Source organism: Heterodontus francisci, chromosome 23 (genome assembly GCF_036365525.1).
Source record: "Heterodontus francisci isolate sHetFra1 chromosome 23, sHetFra1.hap1, whole genome shotgun sequence".
Lineage (NCBI taxonomy): Eukaryota > Metazoa > Chordata > Chondrichthyes > Heterodontiformes > Heterodontidae > Heterodontus > Heterodontus francisci.
This window is the reverse complement of record NC_090393.1, coordinates 44,075,181-44,095,169: the sequence shown is the minus strand read 5'-3', so window position 1 is coordinate 44,095,169 and position 19,989 is coordinate 44,075,181. Positions and strand designations below refer to the sequence as shown.

The 19,989-nt window shown below is 43.6% G+C and overlaps 1 protein-coding gene across 2 annotated transcripts in view; it reads right to left on the bottom strand.

Moving 5' to 3' along the window:
- ksr2 (kinase suppressor of ras 2) overlaps positions 1-19,989 on the bottom strand; it is a 490,636-nt gene that overhangs the window by 312,300 nt on the left and 158,347 nt on the right. For both annotated transcript variants that reach the window (XR_010977280.1, XM_068055178.1), the window contains exon 4: positions 1,709-2,213. Coding sequence is in view for 1 of the 2 variants with exons in the window: in XM_068055178.1 (XP_067911279.1) it covers positions 1,709-2,213 (505 nt within the window). In the remaining variant the exon portion in view is untranslated. The remainder of the gene's footprint in view (positions 1-1,708; positions 2,214-19,989) is intronic.

The following is a 19,989-nucleotide window of genomic DNA, read 5'->3' as shown; positions in this document are numbered from 1 at the left end:
CTCATTAGGGGGAACTTTGCACTCCACCCCATCCGACAGTATACCGAACACTGAGTTGCATTGGGAAGCGTCAGCACTCTAGAGGCTTCTGCTCTCCAAGGCTAGTTCTCATGATCTCTTGTGTCTCCCACAGGTGCAGACATCGAGCCAAGGAGACCATCTCCCTCACTATCAACAGGCCAAAAGCAGCAGCAGCCAAGCTCCGAAGAAGCACCGTCACACCTTACAAGCGCATTGTCGACCAACGCAGATACAGTCACCTTGGCAGGTCCTTCAGTGTGGTTAGATAGGGTGGCAATGAGTGCGAAGCATGGCACTAGTATGCAGGAGGAGGTGCCAGAGGTAGAGGCAGTTGTGGGAAGTCCCCCTCAGGAGGAGGGAGGACAGACACAGCCCTGCTCAGCTGGGTACAGATGCAGGGCCTCAGGAATCACTGGAAAGGAGGCTCTACCTAAACCAGCAGCAGCAGATCTGCTCCCGCATGTCAGAGTTCCTTGAGGCATTGCAGGGTCATGGGCAAAGAATGGAGAAGTCCATCCAGCTCACGGGCTCATGACTTTGAACACATTAGCTCCTCTATCGAGAGAGTGGCCAACCTTATGAGAAGCCATATATGACAGCACAGGGAATGCATGCTGGAACTATGCACTGACATACACAGGATGCATGCCAGACTATTTAGTATGGACCAGTCAGTGGCACTGATGGCGCAGGATGTCTGGTTGGAATGCCAATTGCACCCCAGTTGTTGCTTCCCTCCAGCCATTCGGAGTGCCAGCCAAGGGCTGAGGATGCCACCAAGGAGGATGAGGGAACCACACCTCATGGGTGCCGACATCATCTTCGGCCTCCCTTTCCCCTCTGACAGAGTTCTTATGAAAGGTCACAGACCTGAAATGTTAACTCTGTTTCTCTCTCCACAGATGCTGCCAGACTTGCTGTATATTCTCAGCACTTTCTGATTTTATTCACAAACTAATGGCACCTGTCTCCTAATGGCCGAGCCCCCACTGCGCCATTTACCCTTTCATGGGGTCCAGCTAATTCGCTGGGGCAGCCATGATTGCTCCCCACTGTGCTCCTGCCTCCATTCAGCTAGTCTGCCTCAGACTGTGCGCCCCCGTGAAAATTGCAACATGCCCTTTAACAAGCTCTCAATCAGCTCTTCAACAATATTAACTGATGTTCCTAATGGACTGGGCGGGCTCTCGTGGCCATCCTTCACCCACCCTGATGAAACTGGCTGGTGCCGACTACGGCGTCAAGAAATCAGTACGTCGGCTGGCACTGGTATTTTTGACCCCTGGCCCACCTCCGTTCCTGCCCCCAACAGGACATGAAAATTTAGCCCCTGGTTTCCCTCAAAAAATTTAAAAACCTAAACAAGCATGGGAAAGTTTAACTAATGTCAGACATCATTAGAGACCCACCACTGCAAACTTTGGCCCAATATGTTACACAATCGTTAGCAATTTACATTAACAGTGTGGAATGGAAGGTGTTATTTCACCTGAAGTTTATTTAGAAGAAATAAACTTTCATACGTTCAGCTTGATTTTCACTATGCTATTGTCTTCAAAGTCTACGTAGCTATTGGGAGATTTAGATTACATTAATTTCACCTTAAAATTGTTGAGATAACACAGTTGATGGGTCAAGATATAAAGTTCAGAGAGAAAGAATAACGCATTAAGAGTGCTTAACTTACTTTGGGGTTTGTGTTTCTTCCACCCGGTTTCCTAACTGGAACTCGTGTGATTTACTTCGATGTAGTGCAGTGAAGCCAGGGATGAGGTGAATCAGTTTGCGAGAAGTTGGTGGAGGAGTTCCAGGTGGTTTCAATTTGTTCCTTCTCCTCACTGGTGGTGTTCCTGGAGGTGTCATTGTCGTCACTATAGGAGGGGTTCGTGGAGGTGTATGAATAGCATGCCGTTGTCTTGGTGATGGTGGCAGAGAACTTGGTCCACTCTCTAATGTAGGATAAAGTCCAATTGGATCTCCAATGGTCAGTCTATCTGCATATGTACAAGTGGGTCCTAGCACAGGCACTGAATGGAAATCTTGCTGTATGAACTTTGATGGGAACTTGGGACTGTGGGCAGTATGGCATCCAGGCCACTGGACAGGTTCTGCTTGGCTGACAGGAGTATTCTCTTTCCCAGTTTCTGTTGTAGGCCACTGGATAGCCCAGTCCTGGCTGGAATGGCTACTCCCTGCATTTCAAAAAAACAAGATACTCGTTAAATCTACCAAATACAAAAACAATGAGAAAATGATATATTAATTAGTAGTCTTGACTACAATACCATTTCCCCCTCCCAAAAAAAGTAGCTGTGTTACTTTAGTTGAATCAGGCATGCATGGAGTTGGCAATTTAGGCAAATGCTCAGCTTACTTCTTGCCAGCAGCTTAGCTCTGGGTTCAGACTTCGTAAGTGCCCAAAGGAGTATGGGACCAGTTTAGCTGTATTCATGATAACACTTCAAAAGTACTTTGTTGGGTGTAAAGTGCTTTGTGCCGTTCTGAGGTTGTAAAAGCCAGTATATAAATATAATTCTTTCTTATTCTTCTTGAAATAAGCTGTCCCTTCAACCCACGTTATTATTAAAGATAGTGACATTATAAGCTCATTCTAATTTGACTGTTAATTTTGATGAAGTGCTATGTGAAGTTATACCTTTCAGTAAGGGAAGTGAGAAACGGGAAGTTTTTCTGCTCCATTCCGTTTAACCAACATCTTTTTTTCCATCAATATGAGATATTTTTGTCATGTGACTGTCAGCATCAAGGTCACCTAGGTCAGGTACATCATCATATGATTAAAAAGTAAAGCCCCATCTACTTGCTCGAACAATGTGTGTTTAACCTTTGCCTGCATAATAGACCCGCCACTTCAAAACATAAATCATACATGAAACTGTTTGAGATGTTTTGATGTGATAGACACTTTATTATGGCTATAAACGCAACCTCAGAAAAGCACCCATACTCCATTAATATAACATTTCCATTTTCTACACCATCCATTCATGTGGCCTGCCCAAAGTCAACCCCACATTTAGTACCAATTAATCCCAGATATAAGTAAGTTTTGTGCTGTAGACCTTTCAGATCCTGAATCCAGTCTGCCAAGACTCATTTTGTTTGGAACCTTTGTCACCATCAAATAATTCACACTTTCATTCCAACAATCTAGGCTGAATTCAAACTCAAGTCCTAGAGGTGAAAGCGCAGTATTCCAATTCATTGCACTGCCAGTGCCTAGCTTCATAACCCTCTATCAGACTTCAGAAACCACTAGTCCATAGAGATTGGAGCAGAAGGCAACTTTACAAAACCGAATTCGCTGCAACTTCTTGTTGTTCTGATCACAGGCAGTATATTTGCAAATGAAGCAGCTTCATTGCTTGGCTGTTACTTTATGACATTGATCTTATCCGAATAATCTCAACAAGAATTATAGTGTAAGCAGGGTTCCAGATATATCCCTTTGGTTATTGTTATCAAGTATCTGAAGGGATCTACTCAAAACCCTGTTTATATTACAGTATAGTAGTTGATGTACGATTGCAGTGTACAAAGCGTGATTAAAAATTGATTCCTGATCATAGCTTTCCCAAATGGAGTTTCTGATCTCAGCTAACCTGTCAGGAGCCGCTGAACAGTTGGAACACATTTCCCCAAACAGTAAATATAATACAATACAATTAACTAAATATCCACATTCACCTCTCAGAAACTTAACAGTGTTATAAGAGGAGTCCTGGAAGTAGAGTCCTTTCTCAGTAAGGGATTGGAACCAATTCATGGTGATGGGGAGGTATTTGCAACAAGAAATAATATGAAGAAACAACGATTAGATAGTTTTCATATTGATGTGAAGCATCAAGTTAACAATTTAAAGTTAATTCAAATTTTAGCTTCACTGGAAAAACCTTCTTTCTGTACAAAAGCAAAAAAGTTATGCTAAACCTTTACAAATCACTGGTTAAATCTCAGCAGGTCCAAATCCAGGCACCACACTTTAGAATGGATGTCAAGGCTTTGGAGAGGATGCAAAAGGAGATTTTAAAGAATGATACCAGAAATAAGAGCTGTTGAAATTGTTCTCCTTATAGCAGAGAAGGTTAAGGAGAAGTTTAATAGAGATGTTAAAAATTATGAGTGGCTTTGGCAGTGTAAGTAAGGAAAATATGTTTCCACCGGCATGAGGGTCAATAGCCAGAGGACACAAATTTAAGATAATTGACAAAAGAACCAGAGGGGAGGAAAGCAATTTTTTTACACGATGATTTGTTATGATCTGGAATACAATCCCTGAAAGGGTGGTAGAAGCAATTGTAGGCTTTAGGGAAAGAGCAAGAGAGTGGGATTAATTGGATAGCTTTTTACAAAAAGTTGGCACAGGCATGATGGGATAAATGGCCTTTTTCTGTGCTGTATGATTCTGTAATTTCATCCATTTTTCTGTTAACATCTTGAGTATGTTTACTAAATTAATAGTCTTTCAGTCTACTCCGGCCAATATGGAGAGGCTAACTTCCGGTTAGAGATGTCATTATGCCTATCCTCTGCATGCATAATCTATTGGAAAGAATAGGCTCACCGCTCAAACAGACTTTTCACTTGCCTGACTAATGAGGAGACGGGCCATGAGGTTAAAGACAGACAAGCACTTAAAGAAAAGAAAGTACTGGCATTTGTGTAGCATCAACCATGACCTCAGCATATCTCATAGTGCTTTACAGCCAATTAAGTATGATTGAATTGTAGGATAAGTGACCACGGGCTGGATTTTCCCTCCAGGGGCGGGAAATAGGAGTCTGGACTGTTTCTGGGTGCTGAACCCGCCCTCGGGGAGAAGCAGTCACTCTTTGGGATTTTCACAGAGGCGCCCCCTTAATTAGCATGGAAACAGGTTCCCTGTCCTAGTAAGGGCGGTGGGCGGGCTCTCAAAGCTGGAGGCCAATCAGAGGCCTTCCAGGTTGAGAGGAGCAGCAGCCTGCAATGGGTGGTAAGTAACTGAGAGGGCACTTCAAAAGGAGGTGCCTTCCAACTTTTTAAATGTTTGAATAAAAAACAGATGCAGCAGCCAGGCCACCACTGTGGTGGGGTGGGGTGGGGGGGGGGAGCCCCTCTACAGGGCAGCCTTTGGCTGCATCCGCACCCAGGTAGGCAGGGAGGGCCTCTATGCCTGCCTGGAGCGCTCATCCCTCTGACTCTGGGCTTTTAAACTGCCCCATTGTGTCAGGAAACAGGAGGCCAACTGGAAAATCCCAGTTGGCCTCCTTCAAGTGTGCTTAAGGCTCTTAACGAGCCTAATTGACTGCCCACCACATGGGGGCAGGTAGCCCTGCTGGGCCCCAAACCCATCTCAGCAAAAATGGCCAGTGCTGGGAACTGGGTCGGGAGACTGGCGTGCTGGCCAGTGCCAGTATTTTCGGCCCCTGTCCACCTCTCTTCTGCTCTCGGTGGAGCCCGAAATTTCAGCCCCACGTTTTTAAAAAAAACTGCTCTAGTTGCAAGAACCTTGAAATAATTTTCAGCCTTGCAAAGGTTCTATAGAGCAATGAAGACTGGCAAAATCTGATGGATAACAAAACTAATATAGAGTAAGGAAACGGAACCTGATAGCAAGTGATGGAGCAGTCCTGCACTCAAACCTCCCTGTTTAATGGTGGTGCAGTGGAGGCGTTGCTGCATGAGTGGGTACATGGAGAAGAGCCCTGCTTAGCACACGAGGGTGCCCTTCCCAGAGGACAGCAGTGGAATATGCTTCACGGGAGAAGGTGATAGAAAGTCTCATCGCTGTGTATACTACCTGCAAGATAAAGAAACAGATGCAGAAGCTGTCTACCTTAGACTGCTCAACAGACCAGGTAGACATCCCAAGTATGCATGGCACAAAGTTCTACACTGGCACCATTTCTCCGACTGATTCTAGCAGAAGATCTGGAGAACTCCTGTAGAACTTCAGAGTTTCTTGGAACAATTTTAATCTGTTGGAAAACTGACGGGGTCGGATGCAACACATGATTTTTGAAGTCAATAATGAGTTATATTGGACAGGGTGTAAAACCAGTATACTACCCGATCCTGTTTCCTAGCTGGTGAGTTAGGTTAAAATTATCCCAACGTCTTTGTATGCTCTTTCTTTCCATTACTTGATGCTATTCAGTCATGTGGGTTTACGTAGTAGTTTTGTCATTAACAGAACTCAAATGAAAAAACATAAAAGTGGCAAATACAGGCTAATAGGAAATATTTGTTGGCAAGAGAAGATGTAAAAATAGAAGTGAATAGAACATTTATGCAGTATTATTAATAAAAATATCAGTATCATTAACAGTTGTCAAAAAGCACAACTCTGAATTCACATGGCTTTGTATATTGCTTAAACTTTGTTCTTGCTGTTTATGATGCTAATTGAGCCAGAAACACATTTTTGCTCATTAATTGTTCTATTTATTTAGCACTTATGTAGAAATAAACAATGAATAAAAAATACAAGACCCTTTAATTATACATCTGGGAATTCCCATTAAGCTAATTAGATGGAACTGCATCTACACCATTAATGGCAGAACAAACAATGATTAATAATCTCACTTGCCCAGAATTGAGAGGAGACGCTAAGTGAACATTTAAAAGGATAGTTATTTCAGCAGGGTTCAGTTTTTAGCACTTGTTTTCAGTTGTCATGATCCTCATTTGCACAGAAATAGCAATTCAAAACAAATTTGAAATCTTGTTCAATTTAAAGTCCAATCCCAGGGGAAGGCAACAAGATTGTGGGGACAAGTCACTGCCTTATTTTTACTGCCCTTGCCTGTATTCCATTGGGATGAAGGAGGTTTAAATTCCACCCCCCCCCCCCCCGCCCCAGTGTCTGTGACTGTCCATCTGTAATGGAGCCTGCAAACAGCTATACAAAGGTACATTTTACGAACTCACACATCAGTTTTAATGGACAGAAAATCCTGCAAAGACTATTAACCTCTGTAGCCAAATTTCCGCTGTACATTTCCAGTGGGAAAAGTTTCATAGTGGAAGAGTGACTTCATAAAATTTAGCCTAAGATCTGTCACCACAAACAAAACATTGTTACGATGTTGATTTCCAGACAACAGTAATAGTGGACATAAACCTTTCAATGTTTGATCAGTGAGTAGTACATTTTGCTGCATTAGAAGTCTAACAGTCTCACAGCAAGTCTTTGGAATCATTAGCAACCGTGGCATTTAAATAACTTTAGCAATTACTTTGGCACTCAACCAATTTATGCTCAGTCAGGCAGATGTTTATTTCCTGCGACATGGATTTTGACCCCCAACTGTCAATCATTATCACAAGTTCTATTCACCCTCATTTAAGATATGGAACTGTTCAGTTTGAATGGTAGATTTTAAAATCCACACTGCGGTATACAAGAGCTCTAACACTGTGTGTGGTTCCTTCAGCAATTGTATGGCATAAGTATTCCCAGTAATGTCCATGTTTAGAGGTCTTCAAAATGTGATAACATTACTTGACAATCTATATTAAACAAACAGGATATGTTTTGTTATGTCAGTCCCCAAAAGATATGGTTGATGTGAGTGCAATGCCAGGCACACAAAGCCCTTCAGCACATTGGATACCCACTCCCCATATGATCAGGTGCAGAGGTCTGAAGCCTGCAACACCCCTGAGGCATAAAGTGTGCCCTGGTACAGCCAGTAAACATGAATGATGCTGGCAGCCTATGCACAAGGCTCATTAAACTCAAAGAAAAATTTGTTTTGGGGATTCCCTCATTATTCGACTGGAGCTCATGAGCATTTGGAATGGGTATAGTAGTGGAGACATTAATATATTTTTAACATTTCCCTTGACTGACCTTCCTATGCTCAGCCTGTGCAATCTATGCTCCCATGCCACCCCCTCACCCAAGTGCCCACACAAGAAAATGTATCAGTGTTCAACGGGCAGTTGGCACTTCTTGCCTGCCTGTAGGTGCCTGAAATACCTGCACCACATCCCCCTCCCACCATCGCACCACACTTTCAACCTTACAATGAAATGTGTGAAGAATGCTAGCAGGAATGATTTTATTAAAGAATCCATTTTATGTTCGGGACTGCATTTTGAAGTTAAATGACCAATTTTGAAGAATCTGTCAATAAGACATCCAAATCTGCAAAGCTGGTTCTGAATGTCACCATAAAAGATAGCTTTACGAAGCTATAACTTTCTAGTGGATGCATCTATTTGTTTGACAACTGGATATTTACCCTTTTTGTACAAGTCAGGGCAGTTTTTGTTATTAGGCCCACTCTCTGGAATGCTGATTTGGAAGGAGCCATGGTGAGTTGCTGCAATGCATCTTGTAGATGGTACACACTGCTGCCACTTTGCATCGGTGGTGAAGGCAGTGAATGTTGAAGGAGGTGGATGGGGTGCCAATCAAGCAGGCTGCTTTGTCCTGGATGGTTCGAGCTTCTGGAGTGTTGTTGGAGCTGCACCCATCCAGGCAAAATGAAAGTATTCCATCACACTCCTGACGTGCCTTGTAGATGGTGGACAGGCATTAGGGAGACAGGAGGGGAGTTACTCAGTCACAGAATTCCCAACCTCTGACCTGCTCTTGTAGCCACAGCATTTATGTGGCTGGTCCAGTTCAGTTTCTGGTCAATGGTGACCCCGCAGAATATTGATAGTGGGAGATTCAGTGATGGTAATGCCATTGAACGCCAAAGGGAGATGTTAGATTCTCTCTTGCCTTATGTGGCGCAAATGTAATTGATGATTGTCCTGCCCATCTTGCCCATACATCTGAATTTACAAGATCTGTACTGGCATCCTCTGGTAAGCAAATTTACCACAATAAAGATTAATTGCCAGACTGAGGTTATGCTAATTCACTGCAGCAGAGAATAAAAATTGCAAGTTTATGTTCATAAAGTGACAGTTTGCTTATAGAAATTGTCAAGTAATTTGTATGAGAAAAATGTACTGGAAAGAGCCTGAACCATAAAATGAACGTTTTCCATTTGCCAGATTTACAATTTGTGGCACAGTAAAAGGTCAGTTAAATCAAAGTAAACATTTTCTTTGCCTTCTGAAAGTGGACCAATATTTAAATGTGCTGCTAGCTTTATCCCCTGTGCTGGAAAACTGTACAGTTATGCAGAGCTCTCACTGGTCCTGGTGTTCCAGGTTCGGCATACCTCTGCTACTTCAGGGTACCTGGAAACTATTACAATGAGCTGAAGGAAGGCTTCCTTCCATGCTTTCACTGCCCCCAACCCCAATGCTTGTACTTAAGGAATATCCAGATTGAATGTTCTCCTGGGCTCCACACATAACTCAACCTTTGAAGCAATAGTGATTGGAGCACAGCAGTAATGAAGAATATCAAGGGGTGGGGGTTTGTTTTTTTATTCGTTCCTGGGATGTGGGCATCGCTGGCTAGGTCAGCATTTATTACCCATCCCTAATCGCCCTTGTGTAGGTGGTGGTGAGCCGTCTTCTTGAACCGCTGCTGTCTATGTGGGGTAGGTACACCCACAGTTCTGTTAGGAAGGGAGTTCCAAGATTTTGACCCAGCGATGGTGAAGGAACAGCAATATAGTTCCAATTAGGATGGTGTGTGGCTTGGAGGGGAACTTGCAAATGGTGGTGTTCCCATGCATCTGCTGCCCTTGTCCTTATAGGTTGTAGAGGTCACGGGTTTGGAAGGTGCTGTCTCAGGAGCCTTGGTGCATTGCTGTAGTGCATCTTGTAGATGGTACATACTGCTGCCACTGTGCATCGGTGTGGAGGGAGTGAATGGACTGCTTCATTATCTGAGGAGTCGCAAATGGTGCTGAACTTTGTGCAATCATTAGCAAACATCCCCAGTTCTGATCTTATGATTGAAGGAAGGTCATTGAAGAATAACCTGAAGATGGTTGAGCCTATGACACTATCCTGAGGAACCCCAGCCGTGATGTCCTGGAGCTCAGATGATTGACGTCCAACAACCACAACCATCTTCCTTTGTGCTAGGTATGACTCCAACCAATGGAGGGTTTTCCCCGACTTCAGTTTTGCTAGGGCTCCTTGATGCCACATTTGGTCAAATGCTGCCTTGATGTCAAGGGCAGTAGTTTTCACTTCACCTCTTGAGTTCAGCTCTTTTGTCCATGTTTGAACCAAGGCTGTAATGAGGTCAGGAGCTGATTGGCCCTGGCGGAACCCAAACTGAGCGTCACTGAACAGCTTATTGCTAAGCAAGTGCCACTTGATAGCACTATCGACAACACCTTCCATCACTTTACTGATGATTGAGAGTAGACTAATGCGGCGGTAATTGGCCGGGTTGTTTTTGTCCTGATTTTTGTGTACAGGACATATCTGGGCAATTTTCCACATTGCCGGGTAGATAACAGTGTTGTATCTGTACTGGAACAGCTTGGCTATGGGCATGGCAAGTTCTGGAGAACAGGTCTTCAGTACTAGTGCCGGAATGTTGTCAGAGCCCATAGCTTTTCAGTATCCAGTGCCTTCAGTCATTTCTTGTTATCAAGTGGAGTGAATCGATTGGCTGAAGACTGGCATCTGTGATGCTGGGGACTTCAGGAGGAGATAGAGATGGATCATCCACTCAGCACTTCTGGCTGAAGATTGTTGCAAATGCTTCAGCCTTATCTTTTGCACTGTTGTCCTGGGCTCCCCCATTATTGAGGATGGGGATATTTGTTGAGCCTCCTCCTCCAGTTAGTTATTTAATTGTCCACCACCATTCACGACTGGATGCGGCAGGACTGCAGAGCTTAGATCTGATCTGTTGGTTGTGGGATTGCTTAGCTCTGTCTATCGCATGCTGCTTATGCTGTTTGTCACGCAAGCAGTCATTGGTTGCAGCTTCACCAGGTTGACACCTCATTTTGAGGTATGCCTGGTGCTGCCCCTGGCATGCCCTCCTGCATTCTTTATTGAAATATTGCATTCAGTCCAGCGGGAGGAGGGGTCCTGTGAGATTCAGTGGTTTCTGGGGAGGGGGGCGGGGTGTCCTCTGTGAACCACGAATTGCCCAGGAAGGAGGGACCCCCGCCAAGCCCACAGGGAGGGCGCTTCATTTTCCAAGACATCCTTCCCGCATGGCAGAGGCCCCCCCTCTGCCGCTGGTAAGATCCCAGCATGGTGGGATGAAGCCCTTAATTGCCTGGCAATAGGCCACTCAACGGCTTGAATTGGCCTCTGGGCGGGAAGGCCAACATCGGCCTATCCCCCCACCACCCCAGGGAAGATTGGGCCCAGCAATCCCAACGTCGGGTTCCGTGGCGGAACTGCCACTCCAATTCTCCAGCCTCCTCCCCCGCCTCCCCCAAAACGGAACCCTAGGCTGAGCTGGGAACAAAATCCAGCACTAAGAATCTAAATTAAGGCTTTCTCAGTGTAGAATCTACCGGGACATGAACTTTAGGCTGTCAAACTCACATTTCGCCGCTAGGTGGGTTTTGTCAGTTCTCCCTTAAGAGCATGGTATAGTAGCTCAGGGGAGCAGGGTACATTTATCTATTTGAGTATGTCGACTCAGCGTATAATTCCAGCCACTTTAAAGCAATCTCATCACCATCATGCAATGAGTATAGGCCACCAGATAGTTTAGTTAGTAGGCATGATTGATGTAGTCTGATAGCGTGACAGTTTGAACCATATCTCTTGGTTTCCCTGGTGACTCAGCTGGTTGAACCAGTGAGTAGCTCAGCCACACAGACTAGAAAACTCCCATATTCAATCTTTAGTCTTTGCTAAGTTTATTGATCACAGCCGGAGCTGCAATAGAGGTACAGCAATTGGACTTATTACATAGAAAGAAGGAAACCAGCTCGGGTTCCTACTTGATTGTTATCCAGTGACTCCCATTAGAAGGTGTGTATGTCCAGTTGGTCAGATATTGACTATGATGATCTATATGGCCAAACAACCAGTCACATTCAGCATCTCAGTAATATTTAATTTCAAAAACAAGTTTTCATACAGAAGGGTTAAGATCAGTTTTCTGTGTATTAGATGGCGATATTGCAATTAGATTAAAACAAATAGAAAATAAAGAGGACCCTTAAATCTTCTTCTAATTTCAGCAGTGTGCCATTATGACCTCTCCACAACAATCAGCATCTTCCTTCACAAAGTGGAATATATGTACTTTGAAGCTTGTTTTTTGAACAGTGAAGTGATAAAAAATGAATACATTCTAAGAATTAGATATTGGAGAAGTGTACTATAATGTAAAAAGTTTTAGATCTTCCCGAGGTTCTAATACTCCAATATCATAGAACACTCCTCCTGACAGTATAATAGAGAATTCTGCTGCTATATTCTACTTGATGATGGAACAAGAATCAACGGAAGTTCAGTCTATAAATTTCCTTATTATAAGAGTGAAATACTTCCACTTCCCACTCCAGAGATCCTTGTAACCTTGCTCAATTAAATTGCAATTTTATTAACATATTAAGGGCTGTGCTGTGCCCTGAGCCTGCATCAATTAGATCTAGACAAAGCTATCCAATGTGATTTAGATCACATCAGCTCAGTTGCATTCAAACCCAAATCTCAAAGGACTGCATGCAAAAAAACTACACTTTATATCCATAAGAAAAATAAATTCACTGTGCTCCTTTAGTCACCCTAAAAATAATGCAATTACAGTATCGGGAAATGAACAAAATATCCAAACAAAATCCACTCAATGGATCTGAAAGGAAACAGTTGCAACTTAAGTTAAAAGGCTATGATATACAACTCCACCTTCTTTACCACAAACAATAACAGAAAGCCTTTGGTAGAGAAGGCAGCAGCAGGATTGGGAAATTCTGCACTGTCAAGTCAAAAGTATCAGTTTTGCTTTGCAACATGTAATGTCACTTGTCACATTTGCTAATGACAGCTTATCTGTCACAATTCAGTCATGTGCATTTTTAAGACCAGTCAGTGAGGTGACATCCATGACCTCTCATGATGCTAAATGTCACAGCTCTCTTGAAGCCTTACGCAAATAGAAAATATAACACCAGGTTGCAGTGCCCAGCTGGAGTCATGGTATGTATCACTCTTCCTGAAGCAGTCCAATCAAAATGAACTTGCTGGTCAATCTTTCGGAAGACGACATTTTATTATGAAGTAGTGTTATGCCTAAGCAAGTGCCATTGGGATATAAGATTCACAAGCTATAAATGGAAATGACATTCCTTAGGGACAATGCTTTCGGCATTCCAAAATTTTTTGTGTAGCTTTGTACTTTAAGATATTCCAAGAAAAACTGCCCATACTTTGCAATGAGGTTTGTCGTAATATAAGAGGGCACTCCTAAATCTATTCTTGGTGAGTCACTTTTTTTTAATTAATTGTCATGCAGACGCCCCCCCCCCCCCCCCACCTGCCAAGAATGAGGCATTTTAATTTTGTCATATGAATATTGATTTTAAACTGTTGCTGGAGCGAGGAAATGATTTGTTAAACAGATCAACCGTGGATGGAAAAAAACATTTTTGCATACTAATAGACAGTGCTTGGAGGGACAAAGGGGCTATTCCCTGCTCCAATTTAACCCACAATGGACTTTGTGTAAGAAGAGACATTCCAGGGTCAGCTAAGACAAGAGAATCCACAAACAGACATGGTCAGACCAGCTAGTCACATGACTAACCTGCTTAGCAACCTGGGTTTTTCCGAATTGTACAAAGAGTTTGGACTCAGAAAGACTGTTTGTTCTTGGAGTAAGAAGACCTCTCCTGTCTGCTCCTATCGCTTTCTCACAAGCCTCTGGACCCACTGAGGACACTCAAACTTCAAAATAAAAAAGTCCACGAAAAGCAAGACCTACCTACAATCAAGGGCTTTAAAGCGAGCTCGAAGAACAGTAACCAAAACCATCTTCAGATATTGCCTCAAACTTTTCCAGGTATATGTGCAGACTCTACTGCACTCGCCTGTGGCACTTCGACTAGGTGACGCATCACCCTCACAGTTTCTCTGACCCCTAGAGATCTTTATTTGTCTCTGCAGGTTCCTGTAAATGCCGTTGGCAACTCTGGTGGGGTGCTTCTAGTGTCTGCATTTACATAGGAGGATGTCGGATCTAACTTTTCACATTTCTCGGGGTTGGCTGACCGGACAGTAGGGGTTTTCATCTGGGATTCCTCCCGGACTTCTTTTAACCTGCCCTCCTGGTCACTTTTTCCCCTTCCCTTTCTAACTTTTTTCCAGCCTTGTGCTTTCCTGTCCTCTTTTGTACTCGGCTAGGGTCCCTCACAGTTCACCAGCCCTCTGCTGGAGGGTACTCCTAACACCACTACAGGACTTAGGGGTGCAGGTTTCACTGTAGGTTGGGGTTTCCCCTCAATCTGGCACATATGGCAACTCCTGCAGTACTCCACCACATCTTTGTGGAGTTTTGGCCAGTCAAACTGCTGTCTTATGCAGCCTTTGGTCTTTCGTATACTGGCATGTACAGCTACTGTAGTCTCATGGGCCCTTCTTAATATTTCTCCCCGGTACCTCTGTGGCACCACTAACTGGTGAACTACTGTCCACTCCGTGCCCTCAGGTCTGTGAGGAGAACTCCATTTCCTCATCAGTACCTCATTCTTTAAATAGAAGCAAGCAGGGACTCCTTCTGTTTCACTTTCAGACTGGGCAGCCTGTGCTAACTCTCGCAATACTGGGTCGGCTCGCTGAGCCTTGCCTGGGGAAAATCCATTTGACTCATTCCCTTTGTTTTCTAACTTTCCAAAGAAAGTCTCGGACAGACAGACCTCATGGTCATCTGCCTGCAGTTCCAATGCAGTCTCCTCTGGGGGAGCTGGTTTGATCATGGCCTGATTCATTACACATTCAGGGGAACTGCAGGGGACCGTCTCCTGCCACTGCCCGGTCTCTCTGACCTCCTGCGGTCATTCTTTCACTACTTGGGGGAGCTACCTCCTTCACCCCCGCCAGATCATTACCTAGAAGCAGGTCAACCCCGTCCACAGGCAAACTAGGGACAATCCCCACGGTCACTGGTCCCGAAACTAGGTCGCACTCCAGTTGCACCAGTACAGGTACAGGCATACACTGCCCTCCAATACCATTCACCACCATTCTGGTGTTCACTGCACGTTCTGGTGGAAAAGGTCAGACCTTTCCCCAGTAAAAGGGGTCTAGTGGCCCATGTGTCGCTGAAAATTACTATGGCTTGCTTGCACCATTCGAGGGGTATGGGGTTACTTTCCCTTCAAACACAAAACCCTGACAGCCTTCAGGAATCCTATTAACTTTTCCTGCACTAGCAGTAGTAAACTTCCTGCGTTGCACTCTTACTGCAGTTAAAGCCACAGCTTGTTCTGTTGTGCTCTCCTTCAGGATTCCTTCTTCACTGAGCAGATGTGCCCTGATTAACCCTACAGGATTTCCCTTTAGTTTCTAGCAGTCAGCTTTTAGATGACCTGCCTTATTGCAATGGAAGCACACAGGTCTCCCGGTCTTACTCCTGCTCACAGCACCTTTCTTTTTGGTTAGAGGAGTGTCTCCTGCTTTTCTTTCTCTCCCAGGACTGCTTGGGCTCCTATCACCTTCCCACCCTTTATCCTTTTCGGATTTGTGGGGGTGACTAGGAAAGGTTTTCCCCTGGGAAACCGACTTATAAATTAAAGCAAACTCATCAGCCAGAACGGCTGCTTGCCGGGCTCTCTGAACCTGCTACTCCTCTACATGGGTCTTTATGGAGCGTGGGAGTGAGTTTTTAATTCTTCTAACAGAATTACTTATCTGAGATTCTCATAGCTGAGCTGTACTTTAAGAGCCCTCAGTCACAGGTCAAAAGCCAGCTGCTTACTTCTTTCAAACTCCAGATAAGTTTGATTAGCTTGCTTCTTGAAGGTTCTAAACTTTTGGCGATAGGCTTCGGGTACTAATTCATATGCCCCGAGAATAGCATTTTTTGTCAGTTCATAATTTGATGAACTCTCATTTGGCAACAGGGAATAAAGCTCATGGGCATTTCTGGTTAGCTTGCTTTGTAATAAAAGAGGCCAGGTCTCAGCTGGCCATTTTAGCTGCCTTGCCAGTTTCTTTAAAGACACAAAACGCTTCTACATTGAATTTTGGGGTTAGTTGAGCTAGTTTTAACAATTCTGTACCTAGCCCTGAATTACGCTCCTCCATACTGGCCATGCTTTACTCTGTCGCCCCCTAGTTAACTCAAGCCGCTTCAGCTCTAGGCCAATGCAAACATTTTTGTTTCCAAATCTTACAAAGTGTCTCTTTTTGATTTGCAGAAACATAAACACAATTTCGAGACAGACTGCATAGGATAACATGAGTGGGAATGAGCTACAGGGCGATAATTCAATTGAGATCTGTGGGATCATAAATCATAAGACTGAAACTTATGTATTGTCACAGTGCTGCAGTATGTTCCTGTACCAATGCCATTGCACAGCACGGGGCAAGATTCATTTTAAACTAGTACATGCAATAAGATTTTTGTGAGAAAGAAACAAAGACTTGGATTTATACAGCGTCTTTTATGACCTCAGGATGTCCCAAAGAGCTTTACAGTCAATGAAGTTCTTTTGAAGTGTAGTCAATGTTGTCAGATTCACAGCAGCCAATTTGTGTACAGCAAATGAGACAGTGACCATATAATCAGTGATCATGGTTGAGAGATAAATATTGGTGAGGAAATCAGGGAGAGCTCCTCTGCTGTTCTTTGAAATAGTACCAAGGGACATTTTACGTTTTCCTGAGAGGGCAGATGAGGCCTCGGTTTAATGTCTCCAGGGAACGATGGCATCTCCGAAAGTGCAGCACTTCCTCAACACTACACTGAAGAGTCAGTTTAGATTTTGCAGCAGCAACAACTAACCACTTTTTGGCTGGTTATCTTGATTTGTCGGTCCAAAACCTGCTTTCACCTGTTGATTTTTCAATATGTTCAAAGATGACAGCTGAAAAATGGAACACCTTTCTATCCAGTAACAGTGCTTCAATAGGCTGAAATTTCAGTTGCACCCACTACAACTGAGAAACATCACTGTTTGACTTCTCGACAGCAGTAATATCCTTTAATGATATCACAACATGCAGAATATATTCAGATGGCATTCCAAACTTTGAGAAGGAACCTCCAGAAGTTTATAGAATTGCAAGTTCTCCTTTTCACTTGAATTGGAACTTTGCAATGTACAGTGGCCACAGAATTTCCTGGAAATCAATTGCAAGTTGTTTCTGTACGATTCTAACGGGAACAGGGTTGCTTTAATGAGCACCATGACCTCCACGAGTTTCAGCAGTGTTATGTCAGCTCCACTTGTTGAAACCGAGTTCCAGTACTCCAGCTATGGACTAATTTCAAACTAGCTAATTGAACTTTTACTTTATTACTGTCCATATTTGGTGATGTTCCAAATATTGATAACACTGACTGTTATGATCAGGTGAGAAAGGTGTGTTGGGTTCCCTTTCAGCCTTCACCTGGTCTTACTGTAACAGGGTTTAATTTTAAACACATTGTGTTTTGAGCTCCCCCTTGGTGAATCCTTGTTCACCACTTTCCAACTATAAGGCAAAGAAATGAGCACAAACAGGCTTTCTTAGGTTTAAAGAAGAAAGATGAAATTTATTAAACTTAAACTACAAACTCTAATTCAGTTAATGCCTATGGATACACGCCGTGCCCCATACCGACATGCATATGCAATACGCACATGCAAATAGAGAAAGAAAACAGTAGAAGAAAAGATAAAGTGGAACAGTTTGAGGCAATCACTGAGGAGGGTTTTTTGTTACTGTGCTTCAAGCTCACTGTAGAGTCCTTTTGTAGGTTGATCTTGCTTTTTGTTGGGGCCCAGTATTCCTCTTAAACCTTGTCCACTGTAGGAGACTTTTCTCTCTTGGGGTTCATGTGTCTTCAGTGGGTTTCAGTTCCATGAGAAAGAGGTGGAAGCAGACAGGAGAGGCTGTGGCGAGCCAACCATGAGAAGTCCTTTCAGTCCAGAAGCAAACAGCTTTCTAAGTTCAAAACTCTGTGGTAAATTCAAATTCAAAAAACTCAGGTGGCCCAGCAGGTTAGCTGTGTGTGACCATGTCTGTGTGTGTATTCAGCCATCTTCGCAGTCAACCTGGAATGCTATCTCCTCCACCTTCAATGTCTGATAATCAAAAGTTCACTGTGGACTGAATGTGTCAGGGAATGGCCTTTTGTCCCTTTTAAGCACTGTCTGTAAATATGCAAATGTCTTTCCAGTCAAGGGTCTGTTTTTTTTTAAAGCAAGTTCGTTCTTTATTCCAGTAAAATCAATGTTCATGTGGTGCAATTAATATGCCTCATTCTTGGCAGGTGGGGCCCTGCATTACACTGATCCACTTGTACACCACAAAAGATGTAGCAATATACTTCAATGTGGACAAACTTTGCATATTTGAATCAGATAACATTAGCTATCACAATGGTATGCTCATAAATCAAGATGTGAAGGGGAGTTGAACTGTTAATTCAATTGTCTCAGCAAGAAAAGCATAATTTCAAGGTCCATTGAAACAATATTCTGACCAATTTTTGACAACTCAGCTTCCCTTCCTGGACCTCATGTTATCTGATATTGTTAGTGTTTCCCTCTCGTTAGGTACTGACCCCTCCACCTTCAAATCTGCTGTCATCACCCCGCTTCTCAAAAAGCCTGCTCTTCACCCCTCCGTCCTTGCAAATTATTGCCACATCTCTAACCTCCCTTTCCTCTGCAAAGTTCTTGAATGGATTGTTGCCTCCCAAACCTGTGCCCATTTTTCCTGCAATTCTACGTTTGAATCCCTTCAATCAGGTTTCAAGCCCCACCTCTGTAGTGAAAAGGCCATTATCAGAGTCACAAATGCTATTCATTGCGACTGTGACCATGATAAGCTATCCCTCCTCATCCTTAATTTATCTGCAGCCTTTGACACAGTTCACTACACCATCATCTCTAACACCTCTCCTCCATTGTCCAGCTGGGTGGTACTGCCCTTGCTTGGCTTCATTTTTATCTATTGAATCATAGCTTCTCTTCCCACTCCCACACCATTACCTCTGGATTCCCCTAAGGATCTATCCTTGGTTCCCCTTCTATTTCTCAACTACATGCTGCCCCTTGATAATATCATCTGAAAATACAACATCAAGTTCCAGAACCACAGATTCGCTACACCGCAGAAGGAGGCCATTCACCCCATCGTGTCTGCACTGGCTCTCTGAAAGACCAATTCACTCAGTTCTATTCCCCTGCATTCTCCCCATAACCCTGCATATTTTTTCTTTTCATATAACTGTCTAACTCCCTTTTGAATGCTTCAATTGAACCTGCCTCCACCACATTCTCAGGTAGCACGTTCCGGACCTTAACCACTTGCTGCATGAAAAAGTTTTTCCTCATGTCATTTTTGCTTCTTTTACCAAATACTTTAAATCTGTGCCCTCTCATTCTCGATCTTTGCACAATTGGTTACAGTTTCTCTCTATCTACTCTGTCCTGACCCCTCATGATTTTGAATACCTCTATCAAATCACCCCTCAGCCTTCTCTTCTCCAAGGAAAACAGTCCTAACTTCTCCAATCTATTTTCATAACTGAAGTTCTTCAATCCTAGAACCATTCTCGTGAATCTTTTCTGTATTCTCTCCAATGTCCTCACGTCTTTCCCAATGTGCAGCACCCAGAACTGGATGCAATACTCCAGCTGAGGCCGAACTAGCGTCATACAGAAGTTCAACATAACTTCCTTGCTCTTGTACTCTATACCCCGATTAATAAAGCCCAGGACACTGTATGCTTTATTAACCACACTTTCAACCTGTCCTGCCACCTTCAATGACTTATGCACATATACACCTAGGTCCCTCTGCTGCTGCACCCCCTTTAGAATTGTACCCTTTATTCTATATTGTCTCTCCATGTTCTTCCTACCAAAATGAATCACTTCACATTTCTCTGCATTGAACTTC